Here is an 18,961-nt window from a genome sequence, read left to right on the forward strand (position 1 = left end):
TCCATGCTTGTCCATCATTCAGTTCCAATGAGGTAAGACATCCTAACCTACACCAGGACATCTCATCAAGCATAGAGGTCACACTCTGGCAGGACCAATATAAATGATGTGAATGATCAGCATTTGGAGGGGGGTAGTTCATAGCCTTCAGGAAGCACATAGTCTCAGTTAAACAGGCTCCTCAGTCTCATGCAACATAAAACCATTTCTAAAAAAGTAGGTGATATTTTCTCTTTTCCAACCATATTTCAATCCTTTATTTGGCTGCCTCAGGAATAGGTGTGTTGTTGTTGTTGTTGTTGTTTTTACTCAGAGAATTACCATAATTTCATGCTGATAATCTGGTATAGTAAAGGAAGGGAAAATAAACCTTGAAGCTCTGTTTACATTTGGGTTGTAAGTTCTACATAGCCTTAAAGAAAAACCTACAAATAAATTGTGACGCATTTTCAAAGATGCATGTTGTGTACAAGAAGCATACTAGGTATGAGAGCTTGAAGGTCTGATTCCATGTTATAGAGTATATGTTTGGTTTAGGGGATTTTTTTGTCTGACTGAGACTTCATCAGCAGGAGGAATACTAAACATGGAGTTCAGATGCAGATTCATATCTTTTCCCCATACTTATTGATATCTTAGAATCTACGAGAGTACCCTGGAGAATTGAGAGATTAAGTGATTTGCACAAGAGTACCTACCCAGTATGTATTAGAAATGGGACTTTAAGCTACGTCTTCCTTATTCCAAAGTCAGTTCAGGTCAGTAAGTAGTAAGCATCTAGTATGTGTCAGGCAGAGGCAGCTAGATATTTAAGTGAATTGAATTTATCTCTCTGAATTCAAATCTAGCCTCAAATAACATATTAGCTTGTGACCCCGAGCAAATAATTTAATTCTGCCTCAGTTTTCTTGTTTGTAAGATGAGCCAAAGAAAGAAATGATACAAAACTGCAATATCTTTGTCTAGAAAACCCCAAATGGAGTCATGAAGAGTTGGACATGACAAAAATGAGTCAAAAACAACAGCAAATGTACCAACTACTATGCTATATCAAATTAATGTTCAGGAAAGTCTTTTAGAGGGCCCAAATTTAGTGTTTGTAATATATTAAAAGGTGTGGTAAAGAGAGAACTGATATAAATCTAGGTTCAAGGTAAAGCTCAGTCATCACTGACTGTGTGCCCTGAGTATCTGGCCAATTTCAAAGTTACAAATATGTGTCACTTTCCATTATTTGAAGGAGTTTCCTTCCCAGGTATTCCCTATACCAAAGAGATCAAAAAATCCTGAAAAGGCAACAGAATCTTTCTTCTCATAGCAAATGGTAAAAGGGTAGAGAAGATTTTGGGATACCAGCACATTAGCACTAAAAAAAAAAAAAAAAAAAGCAGGATCTTTATAATTTACTTCTGATATCTAGACTTTAAAATTGTGAGGCTGAGTTACACCCATAGCTTCCTCCCTAGTAGCAGAATTTGAGGAATGAACATTGAAAGATCTATAATTTGAAGGGTACCATGAAGGCTTTCCTGCCTAAAATATACTACCAACAATACCCATTTATCACATCTCCTAAAATGTCACCTTTACAGGTTTATCATGTTAGATTTAAAGGCATTGGTCTTTCTAAGCATTATCTCTTAATATATGAACACATCTTGAAGGTAAGAACAGGAAAAAAAAACTGTTATCAGTCATTAATTCCTTAATGGAGATGAATTTATCAGATGACTTCCCTAGGGAGCAACTAGCTAAGAGGCTACTTGGAAGGAATAAGAATTCTAATAGTAGATGGAATAAAAAGAAAGCGTTTGAGCCCACAGAGTACTCATCTAGGGATTTAGCAGTGGAAGGTTTTGGGAAGTCAAAGGACAAAATGAGAATTCTGGTTACCTGGGAAATGGGATTAGCATCTCCATAGAAATTTCTACCAGGAGCAGCTAAGTGGCACAGTGAGTGAATAGAACACCAGCCCTGAGGTCAGGACCGCAAGACACTTATAGTTATGTATATGCCAACTACACTATTGCAGAATATAAGCTGGATAGCAAGGTACCTGGTCTCCTCCACAGTGTATGGTACTATGGAAAGAATATTAGCTCTGGAGTCAGGATTTAGGTTCACTCCTGCTTTGGATACTTATCTATGTGAGTCTGAAATTCCTTTACTTCCTTGAGTATCCCCTATAATATGACAGGGCTAGACAATTTGGTCTCTGAGTTACATTCCAGCTATGAGTCTGTGATCTTATTATCCCTCTGCTCTATACTTGCTCTGACTAAAGTTGCACTTTGCATTCTCAACTTTGCTCTTCATGTTTGTTGAGATCATTGAAATATAATCTAGGGTCCAGTAGAGTGAGGAGGGAAAAGGAAAGAAGGTGGTTAAGGTAGCAACATCCACTACCCACACCATACCTTTGTACCATACTGATGGTGACAAACTTTTTTTTTAATTATTGTTATTATTCAACCTAAAAGCTGTCCCTAATTAAATATAAATTTCATCTTCTCAGTATTATTTGTAGTAGAACTGTAGAACACATTTCTTTTAACTATGAACATATTTTTCATCCATTTACTTTTTGATCTTATATTTGAATGAGTCAATAATCAATAAACATTTATTTTGCACCTACTACAATCAGTATCATAAAAGCCTAGGAATATGAAGACACAAAATATATAGTCCCTGCCCTCAAGGAATTTACAATCTAATAGGTGAAGGCAATACATTTTTAAAAAATCAAAAAAGGGAGATGGGATGTCAGGGAGTACTGTGGGTAATGTGGGGAACATAATTTCGGGAACCTGATGGAGGGTCTGATATTCATAGAAGTGCAACCAAGCAGAGCAAATGATAGAAAATAAAGAAAATTACTAGAAATCAGTGCAATAATAGCTGAGCAACCACATATGTTCATATATCACAGTATTATAGATCTACTGTATCTAATCTCATCTGGTGATTTCAGAAAAAGTTCAGTAAGCGAAGAAGAGTGGGCAGATAATACTCTCTCTGTGTCCCAGTTACCAATATGGTCTTTGGATAAGGAGTTTTCCTTGTTAGAGGATATGAACTTCTTACTAAGATAGATGCTCTAAAAATGTGCTTAAGAGATTTTAACAGTGACAAAAACATTTCCCTTTCCTTGGCACCAACAATAAGCGAACATAGAATAGACAAAATAAAATAAATCACCTCTGTCCTTAAGGCTTTAAGGGAGTTTTTATTGTGGCTTTAAATATGAGGTGAAAGCAATCTTCATGAATCATTCTAATAGTCAATAGTGGTTAGACTTAGCCATTCTCTACAATCTTTGCTCTGAAGGGGGGGAAGATATGGAATGATTTCATTGGTTGTAACATACTCTAAGATAAGAGATGTTGTGATCTGCATTCAGTTCCCACTGTCCTCCCTCTGGATGTAGATGGCTCTCTTTATCACAAGACCATTGGAACCGGCCTGAATCATCTCATGGCTGAAAAGAGCCATGTAAATCACAGTTGATCATCATATAATCTTGTTGTTGCTGTGTACAAAGTTCTTTTGATTCTATTCACTTCACTTAGCATCAGTTCATGTAAGTCTCTCCAGGCCTTCCTGAAATTATCCTATTTCTTATAGAACAATAAAATTCCATCATATTCATACACCATAATTTATTCAACATGTCTCAGTTTCCAATTCCTTGTCACTACAAAAAACACTGCTACAAACATGTTTGCATATGTGGGTCTTTTTTTGGGAACCAATTCTTATAAGCTTTTGAAGTCATTAATTTTTTTAGTGTGAGTATTTACATCTCTGAAATCAAGAAGCCCATAAATCAGGACTTGATTTTTTTGTTGTTGGTTGTCTACATTTAAGAAATTGTTAATCATGCAGATTAAAATGTACAATGAATACTGAGTGGATGCCCATCAGTTGAAGAATGGCTGAATAAGTTATGGTATATGAATGTTAGCAAATATTATTGTTCTATAAGAAACAATCAAGAGGATGATTTCAGAGAGGCCTGGAGATACTTATATGAACTAATGCTAAGTAAATGGATCACAATATAATATTTTTACTTTTTTGTTGTTTGCTTGCATTTTTTTCTCATTTTTCCCTTTTTAATCTAATTTTTCTTGTGCAGCATGATAATTGTGGAAATATATATAGAAGTATTGCACATATTTAACATATAATGGATTACTTGCCATCTTAGGAAGGGAGAGGAAGGAAGCGAGGGAAAAATTGGAATGCAAGTTTTTGCAGGAGTGAATGTTGAAAAATTATCTATACATATGTTTTGAAAATAAAAAGCTTTTAAAAAACAAAAAATTAAAAATTAGTACTTAAAAATTAGTGGGCATGCATTTTGCCCCAGAAGCCTAGTTGGGCAACATAGGGCTGTATTCTTCTATAAACATTGTTTGAATTCATAAGAAGTGCAATAGAGAATGATGTGATCACCTAATTGTTAGTCCAGTGACTAATAGCAATAATAATAATTATTAGTATTATTATTTAAACTGGCATTTATAAGTGGCATTTATAGAGGGCTTTAAAATTTTTTTCAAAAGTGTTTTGCATCTGTCACTTCATTTGAGTCTCACAAAACTCCAATATAAGAGTTTTAAGAAAAGGAACTGAGGGGCGGCTAAGTGGCACAGTGGATAGAGCACCGGCCCTGAAATCGGAAGGACCTGAGTTCAAATCTGTTTCAGACACTTAAAACTTCCTAGCTGTGTGACCCTGGGCATTTCACTTAACCCCAATTGCCTCAGAAAAAAAAAAGAAAGAAAGAAAGAAAGAGAGGGGAAAAAGAAAAAAAAAAAAAGGAAAGGAAAGGAAATAATAAATGTCTATGCATTACTGGATCTTCAGTACTTCAAAACTGGAATCACAGACTCAGTCTCCCTGTATCCTGATGTTACTGATTTTGCAGCCTCCAGCATTTCCTGTTCTCTCTCTCAATTTGTGCTGTATGAAATGGGAGCAATAATGTGTACCTGGCTCAGCAGGGAACAAAGAGAGTTAATTTACTGTGGCAAAGCACTTTGGAATCCTAAACTGGCATAAATGCTGTGTGTGCAGTGGACGTTATTAATAATGGTCTCTTGATGGATCATTTTGCCAACAGGTACAACCATTTTCCTGTGGTTAGCCTTTCTTTCCCTGCCTACCTACTCTCTTCTCCTCACCTCCAACACCTTTTTGCCATTTTGTCAGGTCTTAAAGGCAAATCTTTTGACAAACTAGATTTCAGTCCCTTGTCTTCATGCTGACAAACTTGTAGCTTCTATTAGTCTTGGTAATTTCTGGGATGAAAGGTAGAAAGGTAGAACTGTAGGAGGTCTGGGACAGCTCCAATTCAGAGGCTTTGGAATGAGGTTAGGAGACTTGAATGAAACATCAGCTGAGATGGCCAAAAGAATAAAAAAGGAAGCTGCAGTTATGAGGTAATGTGCCTCACCATAATAAATGATTTATATGAGGAATAAAGATTTCTTTTACCAGCAAAACAGTAACGCCCCCAAAGATCCCATGCTGAATAAGCCAAATAAATTAATCCTATTAGAAAAGACTAAATTGACAGCAGTGGATTAAAACATAAAAATATCAGAGATGCCTACAATTCTCTTTGCCTTCACACATGACCTCCTGAAAATTCCCTCAACTCTCCACTTCTCTACACTCCTTGGTCTTCCACTTTCACTAAGATTAGCCAGTGTACAATATTGATTTTAGCCCCCACAGAGAGACTCTTGCCATAGGGATAAAGGAGGGACTTAGAAGAAGAGAGAATAAGAAATTCAAAGAAAGGAGAAGATAATGTCTCTCCCCAGGATCAGCCTCAGGCAAATATGTGATTTAGGCAGTTCTGTGGGTTTAGGAGTCTCAATCCCTTCTCCCTTTGCTTTACATAATCCTGAAGTTCTTAGCCTTTTTTTTTTTTTTTGTCACATCCCTTTAGAAGTTTATTGGAATCTGTAGACCCCTTCTCAGAATAATATTTCTTAGCAACATTCATAATAGGAAGAAATACTAAATTTCACTTAGAGGATTGTAAAAATAAAACACGGAATTTTTCTAGCCATTTAAATTCTCAGGCTATTCCCAGAAATCTATCCACAGATTCTTTCAAGGCCCCAACATAAGAACCCCTCCTCTAATCAACTGAGTCTACTTCTTTTCTCTATGACCCCATTGCTCCCTATAGTATTCTCTCCCTTCTCTCTGCCAAATCTGCCTCAGAAGAAAGAGCTAATACATTTATTCACACTAAGGACTTAATGGGTTCTTTAGCCTTAAACCAAAGGAGTTAATCTCTAATTATAGAATGTCAGACAACTTCAAGAAGATGGAGGACATATTTCGAGAGAACAATGATAGTTGGCATAGCATTGGAGCTAATAGAGTCAGAGAGATCTAATCTTGAAAGCTACCTTTCCAATTCTGATCCATATGATATTAAGAAAGTTACTTCACCTCTGCAGAGGTGTGCTAGAATAAGCTCTAACTTAGCTTGCAAGAGTGATTGTTAAATTTTCAAGGGAAGTATTTATACTTCAGAAAACAGCAATCTTACAAATCAGGGCTTGATTCGTTGTTCCACTGATTATTAGACTTAAGAAAGTGTTAATAATACAGATTGTATTTGAAAGTATGTGAGCATACATTATTTACTACAGAAGGCCTCCTTATCAAACTTTTAGTAGAATACCCTTGCATTGCTCTATATAGTGCTTGAGCTTAGCAGGACAGCTGGAGAAGATTCATGGAAAAAAAAATCATCATCAGTACCAAGACCTGAGGACTGAAAGTTGCATAACAGACAACAACAATAATAATTTTGGTTTATCTATAACCCTTAAAGATTTGGAAAATGTTTTCCATTCATAACTTCATTTAAGCCTCACAGTATCCCTGCCTTTCTGAGTCTTAGTTGGAAGGGCAGTAGAGTATGATTATGAGATTTGTCTTCAAGTATTGGAAAGGTTATCAATGTAAAAATGGATTTGCCTTGTTCTTCTTAATCCAAGAGGGCAAAACCATGAGTGGAAGTTACAAACAAAAAAATCTAGGATTGATATAAGTAAACATTTTGTAACAATAAAAGCAACATCCCAAGATGGAATAGTTTGCCTTCGGAAGAATAGTGGATTACCTTTTGCCAAACGTCTTCATTAAAAAGTTAATTAGCTTTTGTCTTATTTGTTGTAGAATTCTTTTTTAGATATGAATTAGACTCAAAGGCCTTGCTCTGAGATCCTTTCCATATCTAAGATCCTGTGACTCTATGGTCTATTAAGAGGTTCAGGGTAAAGAGAATGTATGAAATACATTCTGATGTCCCTTGTACCTTTAGACCTTTTGATACATACTATGTTTTTTTTTTGAAGAGGGAACCTTTACCTGACTTAATTCTGTATTTGACTTTATCCTTTAGGTTTTTTTTAATTGGCCATTTTCCACTCTGCTAACATAGAAGTCAAGGGGAAACCAGACATGTTTGAAAGACTTTAGGGAAACCTTTCTTAATTACATGAAAAGCACTTTGGAGAATGTAAAGATGAACAAGACACTGTTATGGGCCAGAACTCTGAAACAAGGATTCTTACAAGGTGTTAACTCAGTGAAGCTGATAAGGCAATAGTCTATTTTAGCATGGTGATTAATAGTTCTCTAGTTCAGTACATATACTTAGTACTTAATATAGTTCCACAAGATTCACCCCTATAATAATGTAATTATAATAGAGTACATAATAGCTAGCAGGGACTGAGAGACAGATTCATTCCATTGTCCACCTTTGTGGACTCAGATTAATTCACGTCATCTGACTCCACCACGGTGGTCTGGCCTCCTGCACTTCCCCCCTGAGATCAAGGTGGGTCTGAAAGGCTCTCCAGAAAGCTGTCCAGCCCCAGGCAAGAAAACTAGATTGTGAAGGAGATAATAAAGGATTTGAACTTTAACACTTGGCTATTCTTGTGGGTGATTAATCTACTGAAAGGAAGGCTGTTCACTAGACCTCCAGAAAACCACCAAGAATATTACAAGATATAGTTCCTTTGTTCTAAGAATCATCATTTCTATGTGTCTTAGTGCTTAGTATCTTAGCACTGGCACAGAACTTATAAGCACCTGGTTCAATGCCTTACCTTTACAGATGTGAGAAATGAAGCTTAGAAAAGGGTCATGAACAAGGTTCCCTCGGTAATACAATGGTTAGAGAACCAGCTTTGAAGTTAGGGGGAGCTGAGTTCAAATGTGACTTCAGATACTCAACACTTCCTAGCTGTGTGACCCTGGTTAAGTCATTTAACCCTAATTAAAAGGAGTGAAGACTAGTGACTTGTCAGGAGCTTCCAATCTTTATTGTTGTTCAGTCATTTTCAGGCTTATCCAACTCTCTTTGACCCCATTTTGTGGTTTTATTGGCAAAGATATTGGAATGGTTTGCCATTTTCTTCTCCAAGTAATTTTACAGATGAGGAAACTGAGGCAAACAAGATTAAATGAGTCACCAAGAGTTACGCAGCTAAGTGTCTGAAGTCAGATTTTAACTCAGTCAGATGAGCCTTCCTGACTTCAGGCCCACACTCCATCCATTGCATCCCATCCTAGTAGGAAAGATAATACAGATCCACAAGTTCAGCACAAGGCTGTTTATGACAAGTGCTATATGAATGATATAAACAATGCAAATTCAGAAGAGAAAGGGATCACTTTTTAAGGAGATCAGGCTTCATGATTATAGTGAAATCTGAGCTGAAGCTTGAAAGAAAGGTAGGGTTTAATCTTGCCTTGTTCTTACAGGAATATCTCAGTTATTGCAAAGATTTTGCCCCTTTTTTCCTAACTCAATTTTAAAGCAACTTATACTAATGCAACAAAATGCTGCCATTAAAATTCAATCCTATATAAAATCTTTATCTGCCTAATACAGATAGCTAGATTAAAAACAAAGGCATTGATTGAGTTTTTTTTAAACCTGTTTTTAAAAGAGGGAGAGAGTTTATAAGATATCATTTTAAGAATTGTCAGGAGCACAGTGGTTCTTAACAGTATGTTCTACCTGGGACATTTGACAAGGATGGAATAGAAAGAGAAATGAGAATTTTGTTCAATTCATGCCTTTGACTTTGTAACTAGTGTGACTCTAGCTAAGTCACTTCCTTCTCTGAACCCCAACTTTATCATTTAAAAAAAAACCCAAACCTTGAACTAAATGTAAAATTCCTTTGTGCTCTAAATCTGTGTTCATATTTGAACATTCTATGATTCTCAGGCTGTTATGATCCAAAACAGTGGTAGAATATTTTGGGGGGAAAGACTGGTTCTGTGATTTTTGTTGATATCATTTGATTTCATCTATCAATGTGCATTGACAACATCTCTGCAATTTATGGACTTAGCTTATAGACCTGAGAGGTTAGGTAATTTGCACAGTGTCTCGTTGTTAATATATATCAGAGTATTTGAACCACCTTTCTGATCTCTTTGATTTTGCATTTCTATCCATTATGCTATACTTCCTCCCAGAACATTTATATGTACTCCAAAAACTATAAATTTTTTTAAAGCCTTAGTGGGAATGGGGGCCATATTTCTTACAACTATTTACAGACTTTACTACTACCTTAGTGCCACTTTGACTTAAATCATATCAATTCATTTCAATCAGCATTTATTAGACATTTATGTCTATCCTAGTGCCTGGGACTATCCTAGATACTAAAGATACAAAAACAAGCTCCTTACCCTCAAGGGGCTTACATTCTACTGGATAAAACTAAGAAGCATGGATAAAATTGACCCAAAATAAATACAAGTTAGAAACAAGTAATACATCATGGAGTGTGTTAGCATTCTTTCCCATTCCCAAGTACCTAGGAAAAGTCAAAGGCAGGAGAAAAATAAGCACCGCTGCATGGTGAACATAAGAATGAGTCAGCACAGACATTCTAGAGGTTAGAATAGCAATGAACCTTCAAGATTCCATTAATGCATCAATTAATAAGACATTGATGAGCATGTTGCCTTAGTGAAGGCTACACATGCTTGTTTACAGATGACATACCACTTATCATCTGTGAATAGGGAACTTTGACTGCTGAGCTGCTGGGCTGTAATTCTCAGTCTGCATGTGATTGTGAAGAGAGAAGAATGTGTTTATCTGGGGAATTTGCTATTTACTGATTTATAATGAAAAGATCCTAGAAAAAAAAAAAAGAAAGAAAAGTATTTGCTGCCCTTTCCCACAATCCGATAAGCTGTTACACAGAGATAAACGGTTGCATTGAATTAAGCATGTTTGCCTATTTTTCAGTGTCAAATTTTAATTTTCTACTCCTTCAATTTCTTAGCATTGGGTTTTAAATAATGCTAAGTGTTTCTAAATTATGCAGAGTCCAACAGTCTTAATCATAATATATTCTGCTTTAAGCAGCAGGTAAATAACAAACATTAAGACAGTGTACTTAAACATTACTCTAATTGATTTTAGAGTTGCAGATTTCAATAAATACATTTTTACTTTAAAGAGATTGTCAGATAGCTTAAAGGTCAGATAGTTAGCATGATGTCAATCTAGTGGGGAATATTCTAAGAACCACACATTCAGTCTTCAAACACATCCATCCTAATCATTTGGAATCAATCTTCTTGGAGTTGGGTATTAATTCCCATTAGTATTTTAAAGCAATAATACTGTGCACTTTTATAGTTTGGCAGAAGAATATTCATTGGGAAGAGGGAAAAATCTAATTTCAAACCATTTTGTAGGAAAACAAATCACCAGTTCACCTTCTCTATAAAGGACATTTTGGCAACACCTCTTCTGAAAAAAACAATTCACTTTCTTCCCTCATCTCTACCTGTTGAAACACTCCCCATCCTTCAAAACCTGGCTCATATGTTGCTCTTCCATGAAGCTTATCCTGATGTCCTCCAAACTATTTATAATCTCTACTTTTTCTGAACTCGTTTGTGCTTATTGTATTCTTATTTAAATTGTGATGATATGAGTATATGTGATTTCTTTTACTAAATTGTCAATGCCTTAAGAACAAGAATTATTATTTATTTGTATTTTCTGCAGCTTGTGGTACAATGTTTATACATAGTAGGTGTCTAATAAATGACTATCAAATAGATGAATGATAATATAGGCTAGATGGACAAGTTTTAAATATGGATATGTGTGCATACATAAACACAGCCATCCTATCAGTCACAGACATAATGAGAGATCCTTTCATATAAAAGAGAAACACTTGAAGCTTCTATTCCAAGCTGAATATTCAAAGCCAGGAAAATGAGAAAAAAAGATAAGATTGGATATTCTTTGACATTATGCTCTATAGACAAAGATCAGGATGCTCCAGGAAGGGGGATTATTTCTGTAGACCAAAAAACACTCATAGTGAAAAGGCACTTCAAAGTCCAGACCCTATTGAAACAAAGCCTAGGTTGCTCTGGGAACATCTATTTCTTTGAGCTTTATTTATACCAGAAAGAGAGGATCTCTTCAGAAACCCTTAAGAACTCAGGCAACAAAAGACCACATTTCTCAAGGAATTGGCTGCTCTCACCAGCGATGTTAGCCAAGGAGACGTATTGGAGGCTGGGCTCTAATGCCAAACGTTCTCTTAGAGTAAGTTCAATTTAAGAACAAAATGAGGCACCCATAAATCATCCAAGGAGGTTTGTTTTGCTCTGACAGAGTAAGAACATAAGATAAAGATGTAGCAGCACTCAGCTTCAGTTTTGGTAGAAAGGACCTCATTTTATCAGGACCACAACTTACCAGGCAACTTATAAACATTTATACACTCATCAATTCTGAGAGACCTAGACTGCAATGTTTTAAGTTCCTAAAAAAACAAAAAACTACATCAGAGAAGCCAGGGTTAATAGTTCCTAGAGCTAGCTTTTCTTCTTTTTAAATAAATGTTGTTTTGTGAGAGGGGAGACAAAAGTGGCCTCAGGAAAACACTGTTCTTATCATAATAAAACACTTTTATCTCCTCTGGAACATAGATGATGAGATATTTAATGGTTTGGGAAGAGAAAATAGCTTCATTTAACCAGACTGGCCCCTTCTGGTATATATCTTCCAAGGGTAGTTGCATGAGGAGAAGAGGAAGGCCTTCCTTCCATACTTCTCCTCTACAAACTTGTAACCTCACTATCCTGTCCTAATAATCCCAACTTCCACCCCATCTTTAGTGGGGCTTTAACTTGATGGCAAACAAGACAGAGGCCTGTGGACTGTTGAGAAGAGAATATTTTGATTTAGTTGCTTGGGGAAAAGCTCTTGCCATCCCACCCTAGTTATATCTCTACTAGCAACAACCTGCCAGCTTTTAATTAAGGATAGCTAAGGATAGCATGGACTCCAGATGATATCCTGGAACCAGAAAATTTGCCTTAATCCCATGCCACCAGAACTCTTAAATTCTAAGAGGCAATAAGAAGGACCTTGTGACTCCTTAGGCCCCAAAGCCCCTATGCATACTCCTACCAACTTGCTTTGATGGTTCTGGTCAAAAATATAAGGCGAATATAATTTAAGAAAAACTCTAGGTCACTATGGAGGCTGTCTGTGTCCCTGTGGATTCCACAGTTACTCCCCAACTGACTTTGGACCATCTCTTCAGCAAAATTCAAATGAAAACACAAAACTACTCATCCACACATGCTGAAAGTATCTCCCTTAGCGCTACCTATTTGTATTCCAATCTTCACACAAAACAATGGGGTAGAAGCTTTGGGGATCATTAGCCAAGCAATGGAATAAAACTAACAAATGTATATTTCATTTCTCAACATGTACTCAAATATACCATGCTGAGAAACACATCAAAATCATCCCTCTTCCAACCTAGCACCTCATAAGCACCTCTTAATTCTACATTAGCCATATTTTGTTAAAGGCAAAAAATAGATTCATTCATTCCCCCATATGGTATTAAGTTAAATTTCTCCAGGATATAAATCCAGTTTTCTATAACCACATTTTCCTCATGTTCACATATAGGCTTTTTTTATTAAGCTACATGATCAGACTATGAAGACAGCCTTCTGCTAATTAACGATTCTTTTTTATTGGACACATAAGGCAATTAATTTTAAAGAGTAGTTTATTCTTCTTTATCATCAGAGATAATGATTAAAACATCTTTTTCCATTCCATTGCAGTTTTTCTTCAAAGGGAATTACACACAGAGATCAAAGAGAAGCCAGAAATAAATATGAACCCCCACTGACCCCCTCAAAAAGGGAGAATTATAGCACCAACTTTAAAAAGTACATATTATTATCAGTCTGGCTAATGCTCTTTGGGAGTTTTTCAGAACTCCCAAAGAGAACTGGTTAGTGTTAAACATTCCACAGCATCTGCTGATGTCATTGTAAGGTCTACACACATACATACATACACACACACACACACACACACACACACACCACCCCCAAACAAATAAAACAAAACCCAGCTCATTTGTGCAACTCAGAAAAGCAATCCATGGATCAGCCTCATGTGACAGGAAAGAGGGAGAAGGCAAAAGGGGGAAAGCTTATTTATTTATTTCTTGAAAGCACACTGCAAACAACAGAGAGGGAAAATGTCAAAAATATAGAAGTAAATGTTTAACAATCTCCTCTTTCATTCTTTTTCTCTACTTCCTTCCCCCATGGATCCTTTTAAAGAAGTGAATGTTGAGGCTTGATAGGCATATCCACTGGGCATTTGTTAAAGCAGATATGTCTGATTAGCTATTGAAAAGTCACAGTATAGTCACAATGGCACATCTCTTGAAAAAATCTAGCATTCCATCAGTTTGTCTCTATTTAGTGGCAAAGAGCCCATTTTTACACATTTTCTAACACCAGCACTACAATGGTGACTTTCAGCATATGGACAGATTCACTGAAAGGAAAGAGATGGTTAATAAAGATTCATAACTGAAGAGGGCAACAAGCTGTCTTCTGCCCATTAAGCATTCTGTCCCTCATTGCCATTCACCTAAATCACTCAGTCCCTTTAATAGCATGCTCTGATTTGCAGCAACAGTGTTCCCTCTGGCTGTTAAAGCTAGTCCAGCATCTCAGAGGATATATATTAAGAGCCCAAGGGAACTAAATTACTGCACCACCCAGGCCAAAAATGAATCTCCGCTCTCCTCCCCCAAAATGTTGATGAGAGAAGAGGACTACAACTTTTGCTGTTTCCTCTACTGATTTTTGTTCATTCTTTTTTTAATCTCTTTAGGAATTTGGTGACAGGCTTCAGCAGTCTATTCCTCCCTTGTTCAAAGGACGAACCAAAGGCCCGGCATAGAAATGAAGCAAAAGGACTAACAGTCACATCTTGCTCCTTCCATCGATGTCTCCTTGAGTTATAGAAATAGGATCAATGAAGATGTTGACGAGGTTCCAGGTGCTTACCCTAGCATTGTTTTCCAAGGGATTCTTACTTTCTTTAGGGGACCATAATTTTTTGAGAAGGGAAATAAAGATAGAAGGAGACCTCGTTTTAGGAGGCTTATTCCCTATTAATGAAAAAGGCACTGGAATAGAAGAATGTGGACGTATCAATGAGGATCGAGGCATCCAACGCCTGGAAGCCATGTTATTTGCCATTGATGAGATCAACAGAGACAATTACTTACTTCCAGGGGTAAAGCTAGGTGTCCACATTTTGGACACCTGTTCAAGAGATACCTATGCTTTAGAGCAATCCCTGGAATTTGTCAGGGCATCTTTGACTAAAGTGGATGAAGCAGAATATATGTGTCCTGATGGATCTTATGCTATACAAGAAAACATCCCATTACTCATTGCAGGGGTCATAGGTGGCTCTTACAGTAGTGTGTCAATTCAGGTAAGATTTTTCTAAAGCTATATATCTAAAACTTTGAACTACTCTGCATGAAAGTCTTGGAAAAGAAAAAGGGAGAACAGCCGTTAATTTCATTGATAGATGATAATAATATGCTTGTTCATCTCTTGCAAATACCTGATATTTTATGACAGAAATATTTCTCAACTATGAATGGAATCTTCTTTCAGGATTTATAATAATGGTCAATTTTTTAAGCTACTTTATTTTATAGCATTCTCTGCTTTTAGGTAAATAAAAATTATTTCTTGGTCTTTGTTATAAAAGTTATGAAAAATGTATGAGGAAAGGCAATATAATTACTACACAGAACAGAATGGTTTGGCACTTACCAGATAAGAGATAAAAAGCTGATTATCAACTCTTCCACTTTTGTGAATATTGAATAGACAAGAGGAACAGATCACTCAAACTCTTCCAATGCTAACTTTTAGAATTTGGGAGCTAAAAGATATCCCTAACAATTATCTGCTTTTCAACCTTCTCTTTTAACAGATAAGGAAATTGAGGCCCAGAGAGAAATGATTTGCTTAAAGGTACGCAGCTAACTAGTAGTAGAGTTCATACTGAAAATCAAGTGTCCTGAGCCTTCGTCCAAGGCTCTTTCCACTATATAAGGTTAACATTAGTTGTTTTCTTAACATTCTGTAGCCTTTAAAACCAAATTGAAAATTTTGCCTTCTTTAGTAATGTTGTTGTTTTTTAATTGAATCAACAATCAGATGCTCACATTCTGGAACAAACTATAATATTGAGGCTGTGCTATACTTAGCCGTACAATATTGGTCAACCTTTCAAATTGACTCTTTTGCTGTTGCTTATCTTACAGTAAGAAACTGGGTTTTTTGTTTTGTTTTGTTTTGAAACCTTGAATTCTAGCCTTGGTTCTTACATTTCTTAGCTGGGTGACCCAATGACATCTCTCTGACCTTCAATTTCCTCATTTGCTGTATAGTACAAAGATAGATGATTCTTAGGTTAGAGGTTGTGAGTTCAAATCCTACTTCTGGGGCATGCCATCAGGGCAATCATAAACCTCAACCACTCAGGCCTAAATTTCTTCACATGTAAAATGATAAGATGGACAAGATGTCCTTTCTAGTTCTAGAACTGTGAGTGTAAACTCAAACTACCTACCTTATCAAGAAGTGAAGAAAACACTTTGTATTTCTTAAAAGATAAATGTACAATATAAAAATACAATATAATATTAGTTTTAATGATTTCATTTATAAAGGTGAGATGGGGGAGAATAGTCTTGTAGTACATCGTACAGAGCAGCTTCAGATGTTTTTTTTTTTCTCAAAATGCACACACAGTAGGAGTAATTAAGATAATTAGCTTTCCACAAACACTCATTGACTTCATTAGGTAGATAGGAAGTGCCATATATCATAAAAATCAGCATGATAATTATAGCTGTATTTCTAAACTTAGATAATGAAGCAAAATTGAATGTTTGGGTGGAGAAGATGGAACCTTTTCACTTGCTGCAATGCATATCAAAGATATTTTTACCAGAAGAGCTCCATTTTTTTTTTTTTTTGTAAATGCTGGATACAGCCCCACCCCTTTGATCAGTGATAAGAGGATAGATTTGACTTTTCATTCAAGATCCTAAGAGTTCTGAGTCATAAATGTGGATTGAGTACTCCCCAGTGGCATTCTACAAAAGATGTGTAAATAACTACTTATTCAAAGTGAGGGCCAATTTATGTCAAAAGGCAGTATGGAGTATTCATCTGGGAACTGAGTCAGAATCAGGAAGATTTGGATTCAGTTCCTGCCTCTGAAACATAATGGCTTCATAGCCCTCAGCAAATCATATAACTTCTAGGTATCCCAAGTGATTCTCTCAAAATATAAGTTGAAGAAAAGGTGTTGATCTGCATCTATAGAGAACATTCCTCACTGGGACTCTTCCTCCACTGATTAAATCACAGATCTTGTACAGAAAAAGAAGAAAAACTATCAGGTAGATCTAAAACAAAAACAAAAAAAACAAAAGCAATTTCTTTTTTCTGTTACTTATTGAACTCTAGGAACAGGGTCTCTCAATTCAGTGTTTATAATCTCATAAAATTTTAAGAATTTTGATAACCATTTCAATATAATGCATTTCTTTGACAATCTTTGTATTTCATTGTATGCATTTTAAAAGATAATTCTGAGAAAGGGTTCGTTAACTTCACCAGACTGCCAAGAAAAAAAGTTTAGAATTATTTCTCTACGATTTTATTTTGTTTTTTGGAAGGGGGTATCTGTATTTGGTTTTATAGTTGATTGTATTTGTGCTTTAATTCTGTGGAATGCTAAATTTCTTTGACTTGTTAAAATGGTAAAGAAAGGGAAATATATTTTCTTCCTTTATATTTTCCTTCAGATCAGAAAGGGATGAGGGTAGAAATTCTCACAGACTATTGCTGATTAAGATCAATTTAGAGACTTCTCCTCAAGTCTTTTTTTCTTTTTTTCCTTCCATCCCAATCCCCAGCTTCAGAGAAATGGAAAAGGAATTAGCCCCAATGATCCAATATTCATAACAACAGAAACAAAGAATTATGACATGGTAGCAAAGGAGAAAGAAAAGTCCCGTTTTGTTTCATCAGATTCTCTGATTAACAAGACAGGAAAGGGGATATCGGTCCAGGGCAAGGAAGAGTCACTATCTCTTGTGTCATTCCAAGGCAGATAGGTTGTATAGTAGGCAGACAGATGATATAGCAGATAAAGTGCTGGCACTCACTCTATCCAAGAATTTATACTGGATCTCATTTCTATATAATCTCAATTTTTCTTGCATCATTTGTAAATGATCTGATTAAGTAAGGCAGCTATTAAATTAGTAGCTTAAGGTATCTATCAGGGAGCATTTGTGTTTTAATACTAATTTCCTTTAAACCAAAAAAAAAAAAAAAAAAAAACCCTTTGAGACCCAAACAAATAAATCTCTAATGGTAGAATTTAAGGAACTGTACCACAAAAGCAGAAGAGATACATTAGAGAGAGACCAAACAAATATTGCTTAGATTCTTACCCCACATATAGCCACTAACTCTGTCTACTGTCTTGAGGCTTTTGCACTGGCTGTCCCCATCTACACCTATACTTCCATAACTGATATGCACTCCATATCTCTCATAAAATCCTTAGAGGTGCTATTGCATGGCCAAACATGATAACTAAGACAAGCAACCTGTGAAGAAGCCCAGGTATTTGGAAATCAACTGATTCCTTCCAGTGTACAAGCAAAGAAGGCAAATATCTTTCTCAGTCCTGTAGCTTGTAGAGGAAAAAGCCAGAAACCCTTTTGAAAAGAATGTTCCCTTACTCTAACTTTTCTGACATGGATGTAATTATAATCAAAACAGAATGTGAAGAAAAAACCAAGAAGCTTGCTAGAATTCATGGAAAACAATGTTTTCTACACTATGAAATCTAGGGGCTGCTCTCCCAAATTATCTCATGTTTGTTTTGTATGTGTATATATGTGAGGGTAGCTGTGTGGCACAGCAGACAGAGTGCTAAGTTCGAATTTAGGCAGATTCATCTTCCTAAGTTCAAATCTCAGAGACTACTTAAGTGTTTGCCTCAGTTTCCTCATCTGTAAAATGAGCTGGAGAAGGAAATAGCAAATCACTCTGGTATCTCTGCCAAGAAAACCCTAAGTGGATCAAGTCAGACATGACTGAAAGACCGAACAACATGTGTATAACACATACACACACCACACATACATACATATATATCCTAGATACAAACATAGATAGATACATAAATTTAAAAGGCAGTCTGAAGTAGTGGATACAAAGTTATTCTCAGAATTAGGAAGCTATAGGTTCAGATACTACCTGTGACACACACTGGTTGTATGATCCTGGGCTGGTCACTTAATATTTCAATATCCTAAGCAACATTCTAAACCGAAGGGGTTTTAAGCTACGTTAGTAGAGTTTCCTGAATCAGAGAATTTCCTATACTAATGAAGTCACAGATCTCATCAAAAATATTTTACACATAAAGATAGATAGAATTCATATTATGACCAGGTGGAATATA

General features: G+C 36.0%; 1 protein-coding gene across 1 annotated transcript in view; it reads left to right on the forward strand.

Moving 5' to 3' along the window:
- The window catches only part of GRM3 (glutamate metabotropic receptor 3), a 262,140-nt gene that overhangs the window by 128,082 nt on the left and 115,097 nt on the right, over positions 1-18,961 (forward strand). The window contains exon 2 of the mRNA XM_052000358.1: positions 14,273-14,884. Within this exon, the coding sequence (XP_051856318.1) occupies positions 14,417-14,884 (468 nt within the window). The 5' untranslated portion in view covers positions 14,273-14,416. The remainder of the gene's footprint in view (positions 1-14,272; positions 14,885-18,961) is intronic.

This window comes from Antechinus flavipes, chromosome 5 (assembly GCF_016432865.1).
Source record: "Antechinus flavipes isolate AdamAnt ecotype Samford, QLD, Australia chromosome 5, AdamAnt_v2, whole genome shotgun sequence".
NCBI classification, from domain to species: domain Eukaryota; kingdom Metazoa; phylum Chordata; class Mammalia; order Dasyuromorphia; family Dasyuridae; genus Antechinus; species Antechinus flavipes.